The sequence below is a fragment of the Podarcis tiliguerta genome (assembly GCF_965153285.1).
Source record: "Podarcis tiliguerta genome assembly, chromosome: 1".
Lineage (NCBI taxonomy): Eukaryota > Metazoa > Chordata > Lepidosauria > Squamata > Lacertidae > Podarcis > Podarcis tiliguerta.
The window spans coordinates 91,022,761-91,041,958 of NC_139534.1; the positions used below are offsets into that span (position 1 = coordinate 91,022,761).

Here is a 19,198-nt window from a genome sequence, read left to right on the forward strand (position 1 = left end):
GAGGAGAAAGAACAAGCAGCCCGAAAGAGCTGCTTTCAGGCTGCTTGCTTCTCCTCCGCCAACAGGGGCAAAGGCAGAGTAGGAGGGAGCAGCCCAAAAGGGCTCCTTTCGGGCTGCTCATCCCTCCGCCGCTGCCTCTGCTGCTCCCAAGGCATAGGAGCCCGGTTGGGAGAGGCACAGCGCAGGGCTCCTTTCTTGCTGCTCATCCCTCCACCACCGCCCGCCTCAATCGAGTATAAGCCAGGCGGCTTTTTCAACATTAAAAATATGCTGAAAAACTCAGCTTATACTCGAGTAGATACGGTAATTCGTTCTGGAGGTCCGTTCTTAACCTGAGGTACCACTTTAGCTAATGGGGCCTCCCGCTGCTGGATTTCTGTTCTCATCCTGAAGCAAAGTTCTTAAACTGAGGTACTATTTCTGGGTTAGTGGAGTCTGTAACCTGAAGAATCTGTAACCTGAGGCGTCTGTAACCTGAGGTACCACTGTATTAAAAATATTATTCTTATTACAATAGCAGATAAAACTACTCTGTGCATTCATGGACCTCTGCTCCTCCCAGCAACCACTATTTCAGTATCTTAAGGGAAATATTGTAAAACAAATGCGCACAGGAAGCTATCTTATATTGTGTCAGATGATTGGTCCATCAAGCTTGAGGAATGACAGCAGCTCTCTCACCAAGGTTTCAGGTAGGAATCTTTCCCAGCCTACATGGAAATGCCATGTACAGGCTCTTCCTCCACTTACAATTTCAAATATCTCCAAAGTAAAACAGAAGCAGCTGTGGGCCACAGCTCAGCAGTACCTCCGGCACAGCCTGGAGGGGAAGTATATGAACGGGGAATGCTAATGTTTTATTTACAGGCTCAAGCCATGCTTTATGATCCCGGGCATACGTTAAACTAACTAGTAATCCCGGATCAGAACTAATAAAATAATCCAGTGGAGGGTGTGAGATGGAGGCTTGCGGCTGATCAATCAGGCACTGCTAAATCATTATTTCAAACTACATCCAAAAGAGGGGTCCAATAATGTGTTTTGCAGCATCTAAGTACCAAACATAACCTTACAGGAAGCAGTTTCACTCTACTGATGCACATTTAGCACTCGGATTCATTCTTTCTTTTTTGGAAAATTTTCTTTAATTATGCAACATAAGGCAGCCTCCCCACGACTGCATGTTGTCAGCAGGGAAGATGCATTTTGAGGAGCTGGACATGAGCAACGAAGAATGACGAGCAAGGAAAATTTAAAGCACTTTGCTTGTGGCTCAGCACCCACATTCATTCCCAATCCCACAACAGATAAACTCCATGTGCTCCTTACAGTAGTAGTAGTATTAGGCAGCTTTTCTTTGTTTTTTAACAAAGTACAATCAAGTACTAAATTCTCACTAATCTGCAGTTAGGTTGGCTAAAAAATAAAAACAGAATGTAGGATCAATTCTGTCCCTAGATAAATTTGCTGCTCCCTTTTCATACTTCTTTGTTTTAAAAGGTCAAACTAATACCAGGAAGATCTAGATGAGTCAAGATTTCCTCTTCCTCCACTGGCAAAGAAAGCAGGGGAGATGCATTGTAAGACGTATCAACCAGCTGCAGAACCTACTGGATAACTACTAATGTTGCAATCCTACACACTGGGCACTAGTCCTGAGTAGGCCTAGATAGGACTGGGCTCTAAGAGCTGTAGTTATTTTTTAAAAAATTATACCCCACCCTTCCAATGCACTCACATTGCCCAGAGTTGCCGACAACAATTAAAATACAAGCCCATAATAAATCAATGTAAAAACAGTTAGCATTATGCCTCCTACAATGTAAGGTTTCCCCTTCTGGCAACAGTGGAGCTCTTACAGATTTAGCAGTGTAGACGGCGGCAAGGCAAGCCCGCTCTGTGATGACGACGCACTCTTGAATGGGGTACAAAACAGCCCCTTCTCAAGCAACATCGTATTCAAGTCTTACACATCTGCAAAACAGAAATAGTAACAGCCATTGGGATGCTCCTTCTTAATGGTTCTGTGGGGGGGCCTGGGGAATTCTGAAGGGCCTGGCTCTTGCGACATGGAGCTGGAGCTGCAGCTGCTGCTTCTGCTGCTGCTTCCAGCCATTGGTGCTCTGACTCTGTCCTCCACCAGTGGGGACCCAGGGCTCAAGTACCCCGAGGTGGTCTGAGTAGCCACCGTAGCAAAGGTGGTTGGGCCAGCATTGTTTTTCACGTAGACGTTTTTAATCGCCACTAAAGTATGTGCTGCCATGCTGAGGCTGTTGTTGAGATCTTGCATGCCTTGCTGCAGCAGCCGGAGATTATGGTTGATTGTATCAAAGCCAGACTGGATGATGTGGAGCTGGTTCTGCTGGATCTGCAGGAGATCCTCTTCTGTAATTTCACTGGGGTCTATCTGGGGCTGAGTTTTTGTTTTGGCTTTTACTTTTCCACAGGGGCCTCCATTTGGCAACCCCAAAAAAGGGAGTGGCTCCTGGCTAGGAGGAACTACAGACATGTCCTCTGAACTTTCTTCTGGCTCCACGACTTTGACTACTATTTCTTCTTTTAGATTCATCTTCTCCACACATGGCTGGTGGGATGGGCCTGGATCATCTGTAAAACCTAAAAAGGTAATAGAGGAGGGGGAGAAAAGAGGTTAGACTTCACTCTCTTTGGGAATTCAGCTTATGGCTCCCAGCCTATCATAACCACATAAAATGTTGCCTAAATTTATCTCTAGACTACAGAGTTTTTATTGAGTTTTTAGCTTCAACTGGTGATTAAGAAATACATGAAACGTGTCTGCTAATTAGGTGACACCTGCCATTGTGATAGCCCTTGCCCCTTGCCCCCCCCATCTGTGCTGGAGCCCCCCTCCCAAATTTCAACAGTTGTGAGGAAGAAAAGTTGCACAAGACATCCGTTCTGCTCAAGGACTTAAAAACCACTTCTAATAATTTTTTAAGAGACATTGATATTCAACAGTACCACTAGCTATGTTTTCCCATGTGGCACTTGAGCCAATCCCTGCAGAAAGCAGCTTTGCCAGCCTTGTGTTTGGTACTTGCTTCTCAAGTGCTAACATAGGGCTGGCTAAGTCGTTTGTGGTGCAGTTGTGGGCACTCTGGAAGCCTTGTGCAAGGGATTTTTGCAGGTGGGTGAGACAACCCTCCTGTCAATATCTGCCATCATTATGTCAGGTGACTGACAGACTGTCCAACCCATCTGTCAAAATTGGCCCATAGGGTCAAAAAGGTTCCACATTCCTCAGCTAAATTATATATCATGCCTTGGTCTGTGATTAAGATTAACCCAGTTATTATTAGACAGTTCCCCACCTTTTAAAAAGAAATATATGCACAATTGTGTCAAAGAAGCAAAACTCTCAATGGGATGAAGGAGCTTTTTGAGCGGAATGCCTTGCTAGAATCATGTAGGAAACAAAGAATAGGACAACAATTAGTGAGATCATTTCAAATCTGACCACCCTATGTGTGCTATCCTGACCAGTTGGGAGGAAAGGTGGGATACAAATGGGGGGGCGGGCGGACAAAAGATGCTCAGCACCTATCCAAAACCCCTTGCTGGTCATCACATTGATTAAATATAAATGACTGACAATCTATAACGGGGAAGGTGGTGAAAAACGCTGCCACGTTTTGTATACTGCTGCAGGCATTTCAAATTCTGAACTGAAGCTGCAAACTAGACATATTGCACGTAAACATGCCCATAGATTGAAGTTCTGAGTACCTAATGGCAAATAACATTTGCAAAAAAAGTGAAGAGTATTAGAAGACTGTGCTTGGAATGAAAAGTTGGAAAAACAAATAGGCAAGCACCTTAATAGGCCGAAGGTCTATTTTTCATAAGTAATATGCAAATTGCTTTTTTAGTTTCCTGGCCTTTGAAACAATGTTTATTTCAGCTAGAGTGGAGACTAAATTAAAATGGACTTGCTTCCACCTTCTCCAGATTAACATTAAAACACAAGAAGGGTGACTCAGAGCACATGGTATGTATGCAAAAGGTAAAAAGGGCAATATATAATATATGCCAAAAAATAGATAAGGTTCAGTCCCCAGAATCTCTGGAGTAGTACAACAAAAGACTCCAGTGTGAAACTTCCGAGACAGAGCACCCCTGCCTGTAAGTGTAGAGGAGACCGAGTTAGATAACTTATGTTCACAAGTGACTCACTAACTTTAGCATATAATTCGCTTGTCCCGTTGTGAAAGCATCCTTCACAACAGAAAGGCCCACTTGTCGACTCTTGGACCCTAAAAACCTATCCTCGGGGCAAGCTTTCTGGTACTTTTTACGGCGCAATCCCAGGCAATGGGGAAAGCGGGGATGGGATATGGCGAGCGATCCTGAGCATCTGCAACTGTTCCAAAAGCTGTGAGGACAGAGAAAAGGCACAGCACGAAAAGCTCTGCAGCGGGGAGAGGACGGGAGCGGTCCCTCGCCCCGCTTCCAGGTTTTGTGGGGTGAGGAGGGCAGCCCATACACGAGGCACCAGCTGTGAGAGAAGGAGCCCCGACCTGCGACGGCGGGAAAGGCAGGATCGCACCAGAGAAAGGGGCTCCCTGCTGCCCGCCTCCCTCTTTTCCCTACTCACCGATCTCCGCCACAGAAGCGGCGGCGGCGGCAGCTCCAGGCAAGTCGAGCGTGTCGATGCCGCCGACGATGGGCAGCGCCTCGCTGGCGGCGGCGGCGGCTGCCATCCCCGGGGCGTAGGATCGGAGGTGGTCGGGGGGCGAGATGTCCTCGGCGGCCATGAGGAGGCCGAGCGAGGCCGGGTGCGGGACGGGCCCCTGGGTGACGCGGCAGAGCTTGCTCCGGTCGCGGCGCTTGAGGTCCCGCCAGCGCTTCTTCAGGTCCTCCACCTCGCGCGGGCAGGCGGCCACCGGGTTCACCTTGTGCCGGATCAGCTCCCACACTTTGCGCTTCTGCCCCGGGGAGGCCCGGCCGGGCCCCGCCGCGAACAGCACCTGCTCGTGCTTCAGCACCTGCTCGATCAGCACCTCCGTCTCCGCCTCGTTGAAGTTGGCCTTGCGCCGCTTCGGGGAGTCGTCCGCCATCCTGAGCCAGCGGACCGACCGATCGATCGCCCGTCGGGGCGGGAGCCGCTGCGGCCGGAGCGCTGCGCCCGATCGCGCTGCGCCCTCTGCCCGCCGCCGGCTCTAGGCCAAACCCCGGGCCCGACTCGGGAAGCAAATACCGCGCATGAGAGGAAAAGACGCGCAAACCCCCGGCGCAGGCGCCCCGCTTGTTGACACGGGAGGGGAGGGGGGGAGAGGAAACGCTGCTGGTGCCGCTGCTCCTCGGCGGCGGCTCCTCCTCTCAGCCCGCCCTGCCTACATTTGCGCCAATCCCCGCCCACTAAAGACTTCGCGCCTCCCAATGGGAAGCCTTGCCGGGCGGCGGCCTCTGCTGCCTGAGAGTTCTGAAGCCACGCCCACTTCCCCAGAGACTGGCGGTTCTGAGGGATCCAGGGCAGGGCCGGCGCGCGCGCGCGCTTCTTGCTGCCCGGGCGCTTGCTCTAATCCCGCCTTCCCTGGGAGGGAGGGACGGCGGTGGCCGCGAGCGTCCGGGGTGGGGCGCGCGCTGGCTCTCCCTGGCGGCCCCCGCGCCTGGCGTTCTATCAGCGCGCCCGCCCGCCTCCTCTCTCTTTCCCCACCCATCCTCCACGTGCTGCGCTCTAACCCGGAGTTAGAAGGGAATTAGAACACGCCCCCCGTGTGGGGTGGTTTGTGTTTTTTTGCTGCTTTTTTTTTTAGGGCTTTTTGGCGGCTTTTGGGACGGCGGCGAGGGGTGGCGCCCACGCTCCTTGCGCGCCCGCCCCGGAGGCTCCCCCGCGCGGTAGTGCTAGAGGAGGAGGAGAGAGGTGGGCATGGCGGCTGTTTTGGAGCTGTTGCTGCAGGACGAGGTGGCAGCCAGCGCTGTCGTGCGGTGGCTGAAGGCGAGCCAGAGCCCCTGCGCCGTGGAGGTAAAACGCGCAGCGCCGCCCTTTCTTCACCCCGCCCTCGGTTCGAGCGGGAAGTTTCCGGGGAAACGGAGTTGATGCCGGCCTTCAAAACTCTGCGCTCCCAAAGGGAGGCGGGAGGAAAAAAATCCTCTGGCGGGATGCTAAGTGGGAAGCTGCAGCCTTCAGGCCTGCGCTGTGTGAGCTCCTGACGGGCTCTTTGGTAGCTCTTCGGGAGCCCAGGTGTATGTATGTGCCTCCCTGAGGGAGCCCTTCCCTGAACCTGCGAGCCCTGCTGTGGGACTGAGTTGCTGTGCGCCCTTACCAGTCCTTCCCATATGCAGCTTTAATGATTCAGAAACAAGACCTACGGAATTCGTTGGAAGTTGCAAATAACCGTGCAGAGGATTTCAGCCGTAGTCGAAATCACATTGACGCCTCTCTTCTGCACATGTGTGAACGACTATAATTTTCAAAGCGGTTTGGATGCACAAAATATCGTGGAGGGGGGACTCGTACACAGGAGAGCAGGCTTATACTTCATCGAAAAGTTTCAGTCTTTGGTCTACGTGAAGCACGGTGTTGGAGAATCATCTAGGAAACCAGCGATCAGGGTTCAGAGTGCTCACGAAGCTGTCTAAAGCAACAGATTCCACATACTATATATCCTCCCTCCCTCTAGTATCTTGTACAGAGCTAGGGATTCCTAGGTGATGATTAGCAGGACAGTTCTGTGTAGATCTACTTAGAAATAAGTTCCTTTTAGTTCATTGGGGCTTCTAGCTAAGCATGCATAGGACTGAAGTCTAAATCACTTAATTTTATGTCTGATGAATGCCTGTTAGTGTGAAATGGGTCAGTAGCGTTTGAATATATTTTTGTATTTGTTTTCGTATGCTAACTTGTGCATACCTGATTCCAAAGTGGTTCTTTTCTGTTTTCTGTGCTCTGCATTCATAACAATGAATTTAAGACTTTTTGTGTTACTTGTGAAAATGTTCTCACTCACAACCTTTGGTGTTTGGCTGGAAGATGGGAACTAGCCACTTCTTCTGTCTTGGTTCAATTAAATGAAAAATACACCCCCCCCCCTGCCAAAGCGAAGATGCTAACCAGTAGTTGATGGAGAAGATCTAGTTATTGCACCTAATGGTCACATTGTATGATCAAGATAAAAAAAATAAGCCTTGCATGAAAATTGCTAGAATCATGGTTCAGTGGTTGAGTTCAGAGGTAATACTAAATGTTATGGCATAATGTTAGAAAAATGAGCTACAGTGAGTATTGGGTTCATGTGTTCTCACCCCACCTTCTGTTCCATTGTGAGGAGACTGGAAGCTTATGTTTCCATTGTAGTGCTGTTGTCATTTATTACATACAAACAAAAATAGCCAAAGGCCTGGGAAAAGTGAAATGTTTTTGTCTGGTGCCTATAGAATGAATGAATGAATGTAATGAAGGTGCTGGGCAAGTCCTCTTGGGGAGAGCATTCCACAAGTGGATAGCCACCACAGAAAAGGCCCGTTCTCATGCTGCCACCCTCCAGACCTTTCTTGGAGAAGTTACACGATAATGAGCACAGGGTCTGGGTCAGTTCATATAGGGAGAGTGTTGTTCAAACTCTATACTATTGCAAATCTTTACTATGGTTTGTTGAAACAAATCAGCTTTATAAATTATGCTTTAAAGTTGGCATTTTTTAAACAAACAGTAGTTGAGATGAACAACTGTTTGTTTAGATTTGCTTGATGTGACAAGATGCAGTTAGTCTAAAACGGAAATAAATGTTTCCAAGCTTATTTTTTCAGTCATGCTGGAATGGTAGATGGATAAGTTACAAGGGTTTTTGTAATGCTAAATCATGATTCAACATTATGTCTAAATGAGGCCCGTATATCTTCTGTCACCAGTTCAGCATGGAAGTAATTTTGCTAAGGAACACTAGAGGGCAATGTACCTCCTGCTTAGTGATGTTTCTCACTTTGTGCAATGTACTACAACTGTTACTCTACAACTATCTGATGCGGACTACCATTTTTCCCCCAGTGTGCCAGGGCCCAGTACCGTATTTGGTCCCTGAAGTGTAACACCCAACACAGGCTGTGGTGGAGTCACTGGACTGGCAGCCGATGTTTTGTGGATCAGCATCCCCTCTGAGTAGTATGGTACTGCATTAAAGTTGCATTCCTAATCCCACAGCCTAGGGAGTAATCCATTTGATTCATTATTAGGTCTTTTGGGTAAATGTGCTTAGGATCATACTAAAATTTCCAAACTTCAGGGACGAATGTCTATCTTTATATAGCTAAATGACTATATAAAGACTCTGGCTACAACAATGGTGAAATTTAGTAAGTACAGTAGTATATCATGTGTGAGAAAAAATAAGTTCCCTGCTTTAATCAATTGTGAAGAATGTTTGCTTCCTGGTTTTATATCCTTTGAATGGAGTTAGTCTTTTCAGATTGGTTCACTTTGCTTTATATGTTCATAATTGCCTTATTCTTATAAAAATGGCAAAATATCAGTTACTTTATATCTGCTGTCCATCTATTTCTTTTTAAATCAAGTTTATATTAACCATGGTTTGTTTTGTTATGTTTGTGTGTGTAGGAAAACCAAGTCCACCCCAAGCTATCCCTCCTGAACTTGCTTCAGAAAGACTTTGTGCCTTTTTTGCTGAATTATTTAAGGGAACAGACTAGTCGGATACTGACCAATGGACCACCTACTCCTGCTAAAGCACCAAACTCCAAGCTCCTGGGAAGTTCGTCTAGTTACAGGAATCAAAGGCTGGGGTCCGAAAGGAGGCCTCGTAGCATCGCAGGGTCTGGCAGTAGTCGAGGGCAGCTTTTCTTTGATTCAACTCCCATCACCGGCAATTCTGCCTTGGAATCGCATGGATCTTCTGTCATTACGGGATCAAGCTTATTGGGTTCCTTCAGCGAATGCCTAAATACGGATTCTGGCACCAGCACGAGTTTTGGTTCAAGCCCCATTTTTTCTCGCAACGAGAGGCGCTCTGCTCAGAAAATAAGTTTAGGGAGTTTCCTTGTTGCTACCCCAGCGAGGAGGGGCAGAAGAAAAGGCAGCGGCTCTGCAAGTGCCTCTGGCCGGCCAGTGGCACAAGACGTGGGCAGAGGCTTGAACGAAGAAGTAAAAGGTGACAGTCCATCACTGGGTTCATTGAGGCAGAGGAAACAAGGTGAAGTGAGCCCTGTCTCTACAAGTTCCCCACCTGACCAGCTTAACCTAAATGACTTGGAGGAATTTCCGCTCATGTGTGCCGCTGGAATGGCAAAGTAAGTCTCAATGCAAAGCTTTCCCAATTCCCACTGGTATCTATTGAGAGAGTAGTTTTACAGCTTACTATTCTGTCAGAGATGGGACGCAGGTGGCGCTGTGAGTTAATCCACAGAGCCTAGGACTTGCCAGTCAGAAGGTCGGCGGTTCAAATCCCTGCGACGGGGTGAGCTCCCGTTGCTCGGTCCCTGCTCCTGCCCACCTAGCAGTTCGAAAGCACGTCAAAGTGCAAGTAGATAAATAGGTACCGCTCCAGCAGGAAGGTAAACGGTGTTTCTGTGTGCTGCTCTGGTTCGCCAGAAGTGGCTTAGTCATTCTGGCCACATGACCCGGAAGCTGTACACCGGCTCCCTAGGCCAATAAAGCGAGATGAGCCCCGCAACCCCAGATTCGGCCACAACTGGACCTAATGGTCAGGGGTCCCTTTACCTTTACTTATTCTGTATCAGTAAATGGGAGGAAGGTACTACTTCTAAAAATGGCCCCTCCCAGAGCAGGAGCAGTTTGCCAGGTGGGCAGAGGGCAGAGCCACATCAGTAAACCTCCCGGCAGCAACATTGCTGCTGTTTACTCTGGGGGAGGAGGTGGCAATGAGTTCAGGGCTGTGCTGGCACACAAATGGAGCCAATCCTGAGCATCCACTGGTGCACAGAGATGCACAGCCCTGACCTTGCCACAGCCTCTCTCTTCCCAGTAAGCAGCCGTGACACCCCAGCTGGGAGGCTTTTGATGCTGTTCCACCCCACTAGGTGGGCAGCTCCTGTCTCAGTGGTTTGCTCTGGAGGGGAGCACTAGCCCAGTGGCCACTTGATTAGTTGGGCAAGCTCCTCCCTCCCAGCGCTGGGTCCTAGAACGCCCCTTTTCACTCCTTGGCTTCTGTTTGCCAGCCACCTTCCAAATGCCATCGTTTTAAGTCCCGTTCTCCTCCCTTGCCTTGAGATGCTGAAGCTAGCTCTGCTCCAAATAAGCATTCTTAAAGTTGAGAGCCAGCGTGGTATAGTGGTTAAGAGCAGTGGACTCCTAATCTGGTGAACCGGGTTCGCGTCTCCGCTCCTCCACATGCAGCTGCTGGGTGACCTTGGGCCAGTCACACTTCTCTGAAGTCTCTCAGCCCCACTCACCTCACAGAGTGCTTGTCATGGGGGAGGAAGGGAAAGGAGAATGTTAGCCGCTTTGAGACTCCTTCGGGTAGTGATAAAGCAGGATATCAAATCCAAACTCTTCTCCTCTTCTTCTTCTTCTTCTTCTTGCTTGATTACTCTTAAGCCTGAACTCTGACCAAGGTATTCTGTGATATTTTAATACCTCAGACAATATCTAGAGATATTGTGGCTGAAAGATAGCAGCTTGTGGTAGCAGCTTCTCTCTTTTTTAACCTGCTGTTGGACAAGGAGCAGAACTATTTCTTAGTAAAACTACATGTTTTATACTTTGATTTCTCACTTCAGACTTACATTTGTGCTACTCTCTCCAGGCAAAGGTCTATGCTTTAAAGCTCTGTGCCTTGAGTGCTGTTTGTTTTTTTGTCTAGCCGGTTTCCCTGCGAAAACCTGCATTTTACCGCTGAATAGGAGCAAACGACAATCTCTGGAAAGCTCCATCGTTGTTTGCTTTGATTCAGCATTAAAATCTGGGTTTTCCTGAGGAAAGCGCTGGAACAAATAAACAAACAAAAAACACTGCTTGGGCACGGAGCTTTAAAGCCTAGACCTATGCCTGGAAATGCAGCACAAAAGGAAGTCTGGATGAGCCCTTGGTTAGTGAATCTAGGACCATAGTAGTATGTGTCATCAGCTGGCTTCCGCACAGGTGATTGGAGCAGAGGGATAATATACTGTTGTGTTTTCATCCTCTTGATCCAGTTTTACTTCCCGTTTCAGCAAAGCCAAACCGTCGAGAAGAATCAACCCCACTCCAGTGAGTGCTGAGCGAACCTTTTCCAAGCCCAAGATGTGCTTCACCTCCACTCCTGTTGGCCAGTCTCAAACTTTTCAGTCTCAGTCCGGAACAAGTCCTGAAGCCCTTGTTATTTCTCAAGAAGTGACCCTGTCTTCCAGTTCGGGTAGCCTTCAGGAGGAGAGAGAGATGCTGAAGAAGGAACGGTACGTTATGAAATCTGTAATGGGGTGCTTAGTGAAGGGAAGCATCTGTGATGTGAGAAAGGTTGATTTACATTGCCTTAGAGAAGTAGAGCTGAATGGCCCATATTGTCTTTTTCTGAACATGCCCTATTTTATTATGCTTTCTGTATTGATTTGCTTTTGCACACTGCATAGCTATGTGGTATAAAGAATGAATGAACAAACAAGTAATATTTCTAGGGGCTGTAATTTGAATACAGTGGTACCTCGGGTTAAGAACTTAATTCGTTCTGAAGGTCTGTTCTTAACCTGAAACTGTTCATAACCTGAAGCACCACTTTAGCTAATGGGGCCTCCCGCTGCCACCGCGCTGCCACCACATGATTTCTGTTCTCATCCTGAAGCAAAGTTCTTAACCCGAGGTAATATTTCTGGGTTAGCGGAGTCTGTAACCTGAAGCATCTGTAACCCGAAGTACCACTGTATTAAAAATGGTTGCTTTCTCTATCACATTCTGCAGCAACATGGTTCACTAGCTCAGAAATCCTACTCTAAAGCCAAACAATGTTCCTAGAATCACATGTCAATATGATTTAATTCTTGATATCCTTCAATCTTACAAGTGCTGTGTTAAGATTAGAATGTGATTCATAATGCTGAAGGATCTTTAACTGTTTTAACATGCCGCAAATTGCATTTGTGAAACATTTTATGTTTCAGTGAAGAAATTGCTTTCTTAATGAATTGGTGAGCGTTTTTAAGAATCCCACTGGATACTACAATAGAGTAGGAGTTTTTCAGTCTTCTCTTACCGCTCTTATTTCTTTTTTTTTTTTTAACTATATTTTTATTCCATTTTTTCATGAATATTAACAATCTTACACATTTCCGATTAACATATTTACATTTTTAAGGACTTCCCTCAGCTTCTCTGACAATCATCCGTTTTTTAAAATTTTCTACGCATTCCTCAATTTTCGTATCACCTTTAAATAAGCAAATATATAAAAAAGTAAAAAACTATACAAATAATAATAAAAATACATAAATTAATATCTTAACTGATTTGTTTACATTTTTGCAATATTCCTTATTTTTTCACAAAGCTTCTTTAAAACCCACTAACGTTGTTTGTTCATCACATACGCTCTTCAAATATTCTGAAAATTTTTCCCAGTCCTCAATGAATTTATGATCTTTTTGATGTCTAATTTTCCCTGTTAACTTGTCCAGTTCTGCGTAATCCGTTAACTTCATTCTCCATTCCTCCACAGTCGGTAGATCTTCCTGTTTCCATTTTTGGGCTATTGAGATTCGCGCTGCTGTTATTGCGTATTGAAAGAATTTGCGGTCTTTTTTATTTATTTCATTTCTCATTATACCTAGAAGGAAAGTTTCTGGTCTTTTTACAAAACTGTATTTTAATATTTTCTTTAACTCATTGTATATCGACTCCCAGAACCCCTTCACCCTTTTGCATTCCCACCACATATGAATAAAGGTTCCTTCTTTCTCTTTGCATTTCCAGCATTTGTTGTTAGTTTTAAACATTTTTGCTAATTTAACTGGTGTAATATACCACCTATATACCATTTTCATCGTATTTTCTTTTAGCGTGGTGCATGCTGTAAACTTCAAGTTATCATTCCATATTTTCTCCCATTCTTCCAAATATATATTGTACCCAAAATCCTTAGCCCAATGAATCATCACCGACTTAACTTCCTCATCCATCGTACACCATTCCAATAACATTTTATACATTTTTGAGATATTTTTGTTGTCGTTGTTTACTATTTCCCTTTGAAATCTTGAATCGTTTTCTATATAGCCTTTCTCTTTCAGATCTTTTTAAAACATTTCATTTATCTGATAGTAATTAAACCAATCATATACATATTCTTTTACTTGTTCATATGGCTTCAATTTCCATTTACCTCCATCTTTAACCACTAAATCTCCATAAGTAATCCAACTACCTCTCATGTTGATTTTCCTAACACACGTAACCTCCAATGGTGATAGCCAATGTGGGACCCCTGATTCCAACAAATTTTTATATCTCTCCCATACTTCCTTTAGTGATTTTCGGACGATGTGGTCTTCAAAAGATTTGTGGCCCTTCTTGTTCTCCCGCCAAAGATATGCGTGCCACCCAAATCTGATATCGAATCCCTCCAGATCTAACAGTTTTGTGTTCTTTAATTTTATCCAATCTTTTATCCAACAGAGGCACGAGGCCTCGTAATATAATTTCAGATCTGGCAGAGCAAAGCCTCCCCTTTCTCTTGCATCCGTTAACAATTTATATTGGATCCTCGGCTTTTTACCTTGCCAGATATATCTTGAGATATTTCTCTGCCACTCTTTAAATATCCTCGTCCCTTTCAATATTGGGATCATCTGAAATAAAAACAACATCTTTGGGAGTACACACATCTTAATCGTTGAGATTCTGCCCCAGAATGATAGATTCAATCTGCCCCACACCTCCAAATCTTTTTTAATTCCGTTCCACACTGGTATGTAGTTATTTTGAAACAAATCGATATTTTTTGGGGTTAGCCATATTCCCAAATACTTTACTTTTTTCACAACTTCAATACCAATTTGTTGTTGCAAACCTTCTATCAGTGTTTGCTCCATATTTTTTGCTATAATTTTGGTTTTTTTCTTATTTAGTATGAAACCTGCCACTTTGCCAAATTGTTCAATTTCTTCTATCACTTCAGTTGCACTCTCCATCGGGTCTTCCATCGTTATTACCAGATCATCCGCAAAAGCCTTAACTTTATATTCATTTTGACCCACTGACACCCCTTTTATCATCTCATTTTTCCTAATTGAATTTAGAAAGACCTCCAGAACCATTATAAACAACAAAGGCGAGAGTGGACATCCCTGCCTTGTGCCTTTCGATATTTTTACCTCCTCCGTCATTACATTATTCACCATCAATTTTGCTCTTTGTTCCGTATAAATTGCCTTTATTCCGTTATAAAAGTCCTTCCCCATCTCCATATATTCTAAGTTTTTTAACATAAAATCCCATGAGATATTATCGAATGCCTTTTCGGCATCCACAAACATCATAATTGCCTGCTTCTCATTCCTGGCTGTCAGATATTCTAAAATATTAATTATGTTCCTTGCATTATCCCTCATCTGCCTGCCTGGAAGGAAGCCTGCTTGATCATCGTGGATAAATTCTTGTAGGACTTTTTTCAACCTCTTCGCCATTACTCCCGCAAATATTTTATAATCTATATTCAACAAGGAGATTGGCCTATAGTTCTTTACTTGTGTTAAGTCTGCCTCTTGTTTGGGAATAAAAGTTATAAAGGCTTCTTTCCACGTCTCTGGTATTTCCTTCTCTTTCAAAATATTGTTCATTACTTCTTTCAATGGTGTCATCAGGGTCTGTCTCATCTCTTTATAATAACTTGCTGTGAATCCGTCTGGTCCTGGGGCTTTCCCTTTTTCAACTCTTTTATAATCTCTGTTATTTCCTCATTATCTATTGGTATGTTCAGTTTGTCTTTCTTTTCTGTCGGGATCTTTTGCACCCCTTTTTCTCTTAAGTATCTCTCTATTTTCCTCTTATTATTTTTTTCGTTGCTTTTGTACAGTTGTCTGTAAAAGTCCAAGAATCCTTTTCTAATTCCTTTCGGGTTGGTTATCTCTTCCCCATCTACTATAATTTTTGTTATTGTACTTTGTTCTTTCCTTTTCTTGATTTGCCAAGCAAGCCATTTTCCAGATTTATTAGCAAATTCAAAATTCTTCTGTCTTAACCTTTTGATGTTCCACTCCACTTCTTTATTTATTATCATAGCAAATTGTGTCTTACCGCTCTTATTTCATACCTTTGAATTGCAGGTCCAAGTTGCTGCATCCCACATCTTCACCAACAGGATTATCTCTGGATTCTGGCATACCAACGAAACCTAATGTCGGTCAGAATGCAAGCCTTCCCTCTGAAAACCAGTTGGTAACCTCTGCCGACGTCAACAAGGTTTCCTGCAGGAAACAGCTGGAACAGCTGGCTCAACTTTATTCATTTTGCATAGCAGGTGAAGAAATGGCAGTGGATGCTTTTCAGTCCATATTGATTTGGAAGGTTGCTAAGAATGGCAACCCATAGAAATGTCCTCAAATTAATTTTTTTAGTAGTAATGAAATTTTAAATGAGCCTTGACTTCGCAAATATATCATGGCTTGGATTTTCCTATTGTGTGACAAATGGCAATTTTTGACCTTTCATAGAATTTCTGACAAAATTTCCAACACTGATAAATAATTTTAATGGTTTGGAAGTTGTACAAAGGAAAGCAATGAATTCTATATCCTTTTTTAAAAAAAATCCTATGTATTTAAGCACTCTTTTGCTTACATCCAGATCATGTTTTTTTAGTTGTAGATATTTTTAGTTGTAGATATTTTTATCTTCCTTTAAAAATGCATCTTATATAGTTCAGGTTTTAAAATTAATGTGATTAATCCTATCATTCAGGGTACAAGTACAAATCAAAGGTCCTTCTGCATGTTTTCCTCTGTTCCTTTACTTTCTTTGCAGAAAACCTTGTGCCAAATATCTTCTTGGAGATCTTTTTTGTGTTCCAGCTGCTAACATCCAAGGGAACTTCCTCTTTAGAAGATGGAGAGAATGACCTGAGTTTCAATGGAGAGTATAAAGGTTGGGACTTAGATTGGATAAAGATTCTTGGCTATTAACAGAATACAGATTGTGCCACCTGTTAAACAGAGTTAGAGGAGGGTATACATTAAATATACAGTATTCATTCATTTAATGAATTTTAAATGTAATACAAATAAAAAATGTAATAGAAATTCTGCAGAGTACCAGCAGCTCAAAATGAAGGATATAATAATTCAGTCCATCACACATGCATCACTGTATACAGTACTTTATGTATATAAATCAAATAAAATTGTGAGGTTTCCATTTATATCCTTTTTTTTTTTTAAATGGTAAGGTCACATCTTATGCAGGGATTTGGTTCCAAGGGTTTCCTGTATATGCAGAAACCCATATACTGTACACAAATCTTTGAAACTGGCCCTTTTCGAGCATCTGGAACCAATATTTGGAGAGCGCCTTGATTGTGCATGATTGCGCACTTAAGTGGTACTATACCCCCCCCCCCCGGTTACTCTGTAAAACTACAGGGTCTGTGGATAATTTACATCCAGAAATGTAGTAAAACTACAGTATTTGATCCTGCTGCCAGGAATTCTTGCTGTCAATGTTTCAAGGACAATGACAATAATCCACCAACAGCATACAAATCAATATGGCTAACCTGATCCAAAACACCCACCCACCTCACTCACATACAAAAACAAAGATCACCACAGCCAATCACAAGCAAACAATCACACCCTAGGCCAACCCCAACCTCTCTCACCACCAAAGGAACACAAGCGAACAACACAAACAACGCTGACCCCAAACTCTACATACATTAAACACAATAGAAACACCGCCACCCAACCCCACCCCCTTCCATTTCCCCTCTCTCCACCCCCCTCTTTCTTTTTTTCTTTTCTTCTCCCCCTAATGCCTCAACAAATGAAATGGATTTGTAAAAATGTTACATGGAAAAACAACAACGAGGCATTACATTTACTTCTGTAAAACAAGAAAACCCTTAATAAAAAAAGAAAGAAAGAAAGAAGCTGCTCCTCCCTTGAGATATGTGCATAGACAGTGCATAGACATGTGTCTTCATGAAAATGTGGATTACGTGTGCACACACACACACACCCCTGGCAAAAAAACCCCAAAACACTCCAAGTTAAGCTTGAGCTTTGAATAAAGAATAATGTGCTTTTGACACATTTTATTGTTTGTGGCAGTCTTTAATTTTATGATACTGCTCCCCAAAACAGGCTGATAAATTGACACAACCTAATTGATGTTTGACATTCTTCTGGTATTTGAGATGAATGAGAATAAAGGTAGGGATTTTGTGATCTGTTGGTGACCAGTGGCTGATCTGCCTGTGGGTTTTTTTGGGTGGGGGGAGTTATTGCAGAGAACCAGTCCTTTGCACCACAGGGATTACTTGCGACTTTCTGTCTGATGATTTAAATTTTTGTTTTGTTTTGTTTACAGATGCAGTAGAGAGGCAATACTTTCGAAGTGTACACAACTGTGTTTATTTTGCTGTGAAAGTCTTGGATTATCAGTTTCAGTAAGTTGAATGGTTTAGGTTGTTCTCATCAGTGTACATATACTTGCACTTTCAAGTGCTTGGTTTATTGCTATCATAAGTTGGAATATCTTGCATCACATTGCACACTGTTAACATGTCCTTAAGTTTGAAAATTTGGGTTCTGTCATCTATTAATTGACAGATAGTTCCAGTTGAACAGCTGCCCTACTTCTGTAGAAGGGTATTTTCTGTTGTGTTTGGAGATGGTGTTTTTCTTCTAGTGTCATCTCTAATGACTTTAGTATATATGTTGGCTTTTATCAATGGGTATTAGAGATCAGGAATCCGGTGGAATAGGCTTTAACTGAAAGATCAAATCTAAACAATATAGTGGAGCGTTCCTCTTTTTTTTTCTTGGCAGAATTATATCACATTTAGAGAAAGGAACACTGAAGCTCTTGGCTGAGAATGACAGGATCACGTCCTTTTCCCCTGACTTGCATGAGAGGCTTATGGCAGTCTATGAAAACAGCACAGCAAAGGTAAAAACTAAGCATGTTCTAGAAGAACAGTGTGAAATCAAGGTCCTCCCAACAGTTATTGAAACTGTTTTTACTCAGTGTCCTCCTCACTATTATGGTATCTGCAGTATTCCATCCTCTTCTAGAAACAGATTAGTTCTCTTGGTATATATTATGTAGAAGCTTCCTCTGCAGCTGTAATTAAATGAGGAGTGAAAATACTATATCTAGCACTGTGACCAAAACAAAAAACAGAGTGAGATAATGAGATTGACTTGCATTTGGTGGGTTAGAAAATGTTGATCTATTGCAAACCGGCGAGTTAGTACATGTTACACCATTAAGATCATGGGCCTTTTAAGCTGTAGCAACGGACAGAAGGGAGAACAAGTTGTAATTCCAACCTCCTTGTTTGTGTTTATGGTGAAAAGTATGTTAAATTAGGAGGAATGTATTACACTTACACATTATTTTCTATATTGAACAGGTCTCCCTGTTGCTGCCTTCAAGCATACAGTCAGTTTCCTTTCAGCCAGAAACTGACAATCGGTCTAACTTTTCCAGTGATAAGGCATTTCATGTGTTTAAGAAACAAAGGTATCCTCTGTTTTTTATCATGTACAATTTGTCAGTTGTCTTAGTTTATTGAACATGCATCAGAGAATAGAGTAGCTGTCAAGACTCTATATCAGTTATCCAAGCCCACATGCCTGGTTTGGACATTTCCTCCCAAGCTTCATAAATTATGTTTTATGAAACCAGGAACAAGTGTCTGGATGTTAATATCAGCCTTTTGAATAAGCCCACAAAGCACATTCACCGGCAGAATTTCTTACTAGCCTGCTAAGAAGCTAGTAGCGTAGAAAAACAGAGTAATAGGAAAATAATAAATGCACCTTCTACCAAGTGAACTGGAGTACTCTGTCTAGCCCACCTGGTTTCCATGCTAGCTGTGGAAGACGTTGGCCAGCTTACCCACCTGTATGGGATTCCTGGGAAATTGTTAAATGCAAGGCTGATTAATGTAGTTCAGAAATGCAGAAATTAGCAAGACTTGGGTTCCCCGCAGCTGGAGCAAACTCATGTGGCTTTCTCAGGTCAAAAGTAGTAGAAGATATGGCCTCCTCTGCTCTCCCTATGCCCACCTTCTGT

At 43.7% G+C, this 19,198-nt stretch overlaps 2 protein-coding genes across 4 annotated transcripts in view; one reads left to right on the forward strand and one right to left on the reverse strand.

The window, feature by feature from the left end:
* Positions 1–1,122: 1,122 nt before the first annotated feature.
* Positions 1,123–5,078, reverse strand: LOC310657824 (uncharacterized protein; the record flags this gene model as incomplete). Its single annotated transcript, XM_083398898.1, has 2 exons — positions 1,123–2,616; positions 4,616–5,078. 2 exons carry the CDS (start codon positions 5,076–5,078, stop codon positions 1,967–1,969), a joined length of 1,113 nt encoding a protein of 370 aa, XP_083255024.1. The 3' UTR covers positions 1,123–1,966.
* A 550-nt stretch (positions 5,079–5,628) lies between these two features.
* CDAN1 (codanin 1) overlaps positions 5,629–19,198 on the forward strand; it is a 39,419-nt gene continuing 25,849 nt past the window's right edge. For 2 of the 3 annotated variants that reach the window (XM_083398064.1, XM_083398065.1), the window contains exons 1-8: positions 5,852–5,986; positions 8,576–9,264; positions 11,146–11,367; positions 15,226–15,419; positions 15,923–16,042; positions 17,486–17,564; positions 17,947–18,067; positions 18,534–18,643. In XM_083398064.1, coding sequence (XP_083254190.1) covers positions 5,891–5,986; positions 8,576–9,264; positions 11,146–11,367; positions 15,226–15,419; positions 15,923–16,042; positions 17,486–17,564; positions 17,947–18,067; positions 18,534–18,643 — 1,631 coding nt within the window. In that variant the 5' untranslated portion in view covers positions 5,852–5,890. Of the gene's footprint in view, positions 5,744–5,851; positions 5,987–8,575; positions 9,265–11,145; positions 11,368–15,225; positions 15,420–15,922; positions 16,043–17,485; positions 17,565–17,946; positions 18,068–18,533; positions 18,644–19,198 lie in introns of those variants that run through there. The other variant, XM_083398066.1, reaches the window with a different exon arrangement.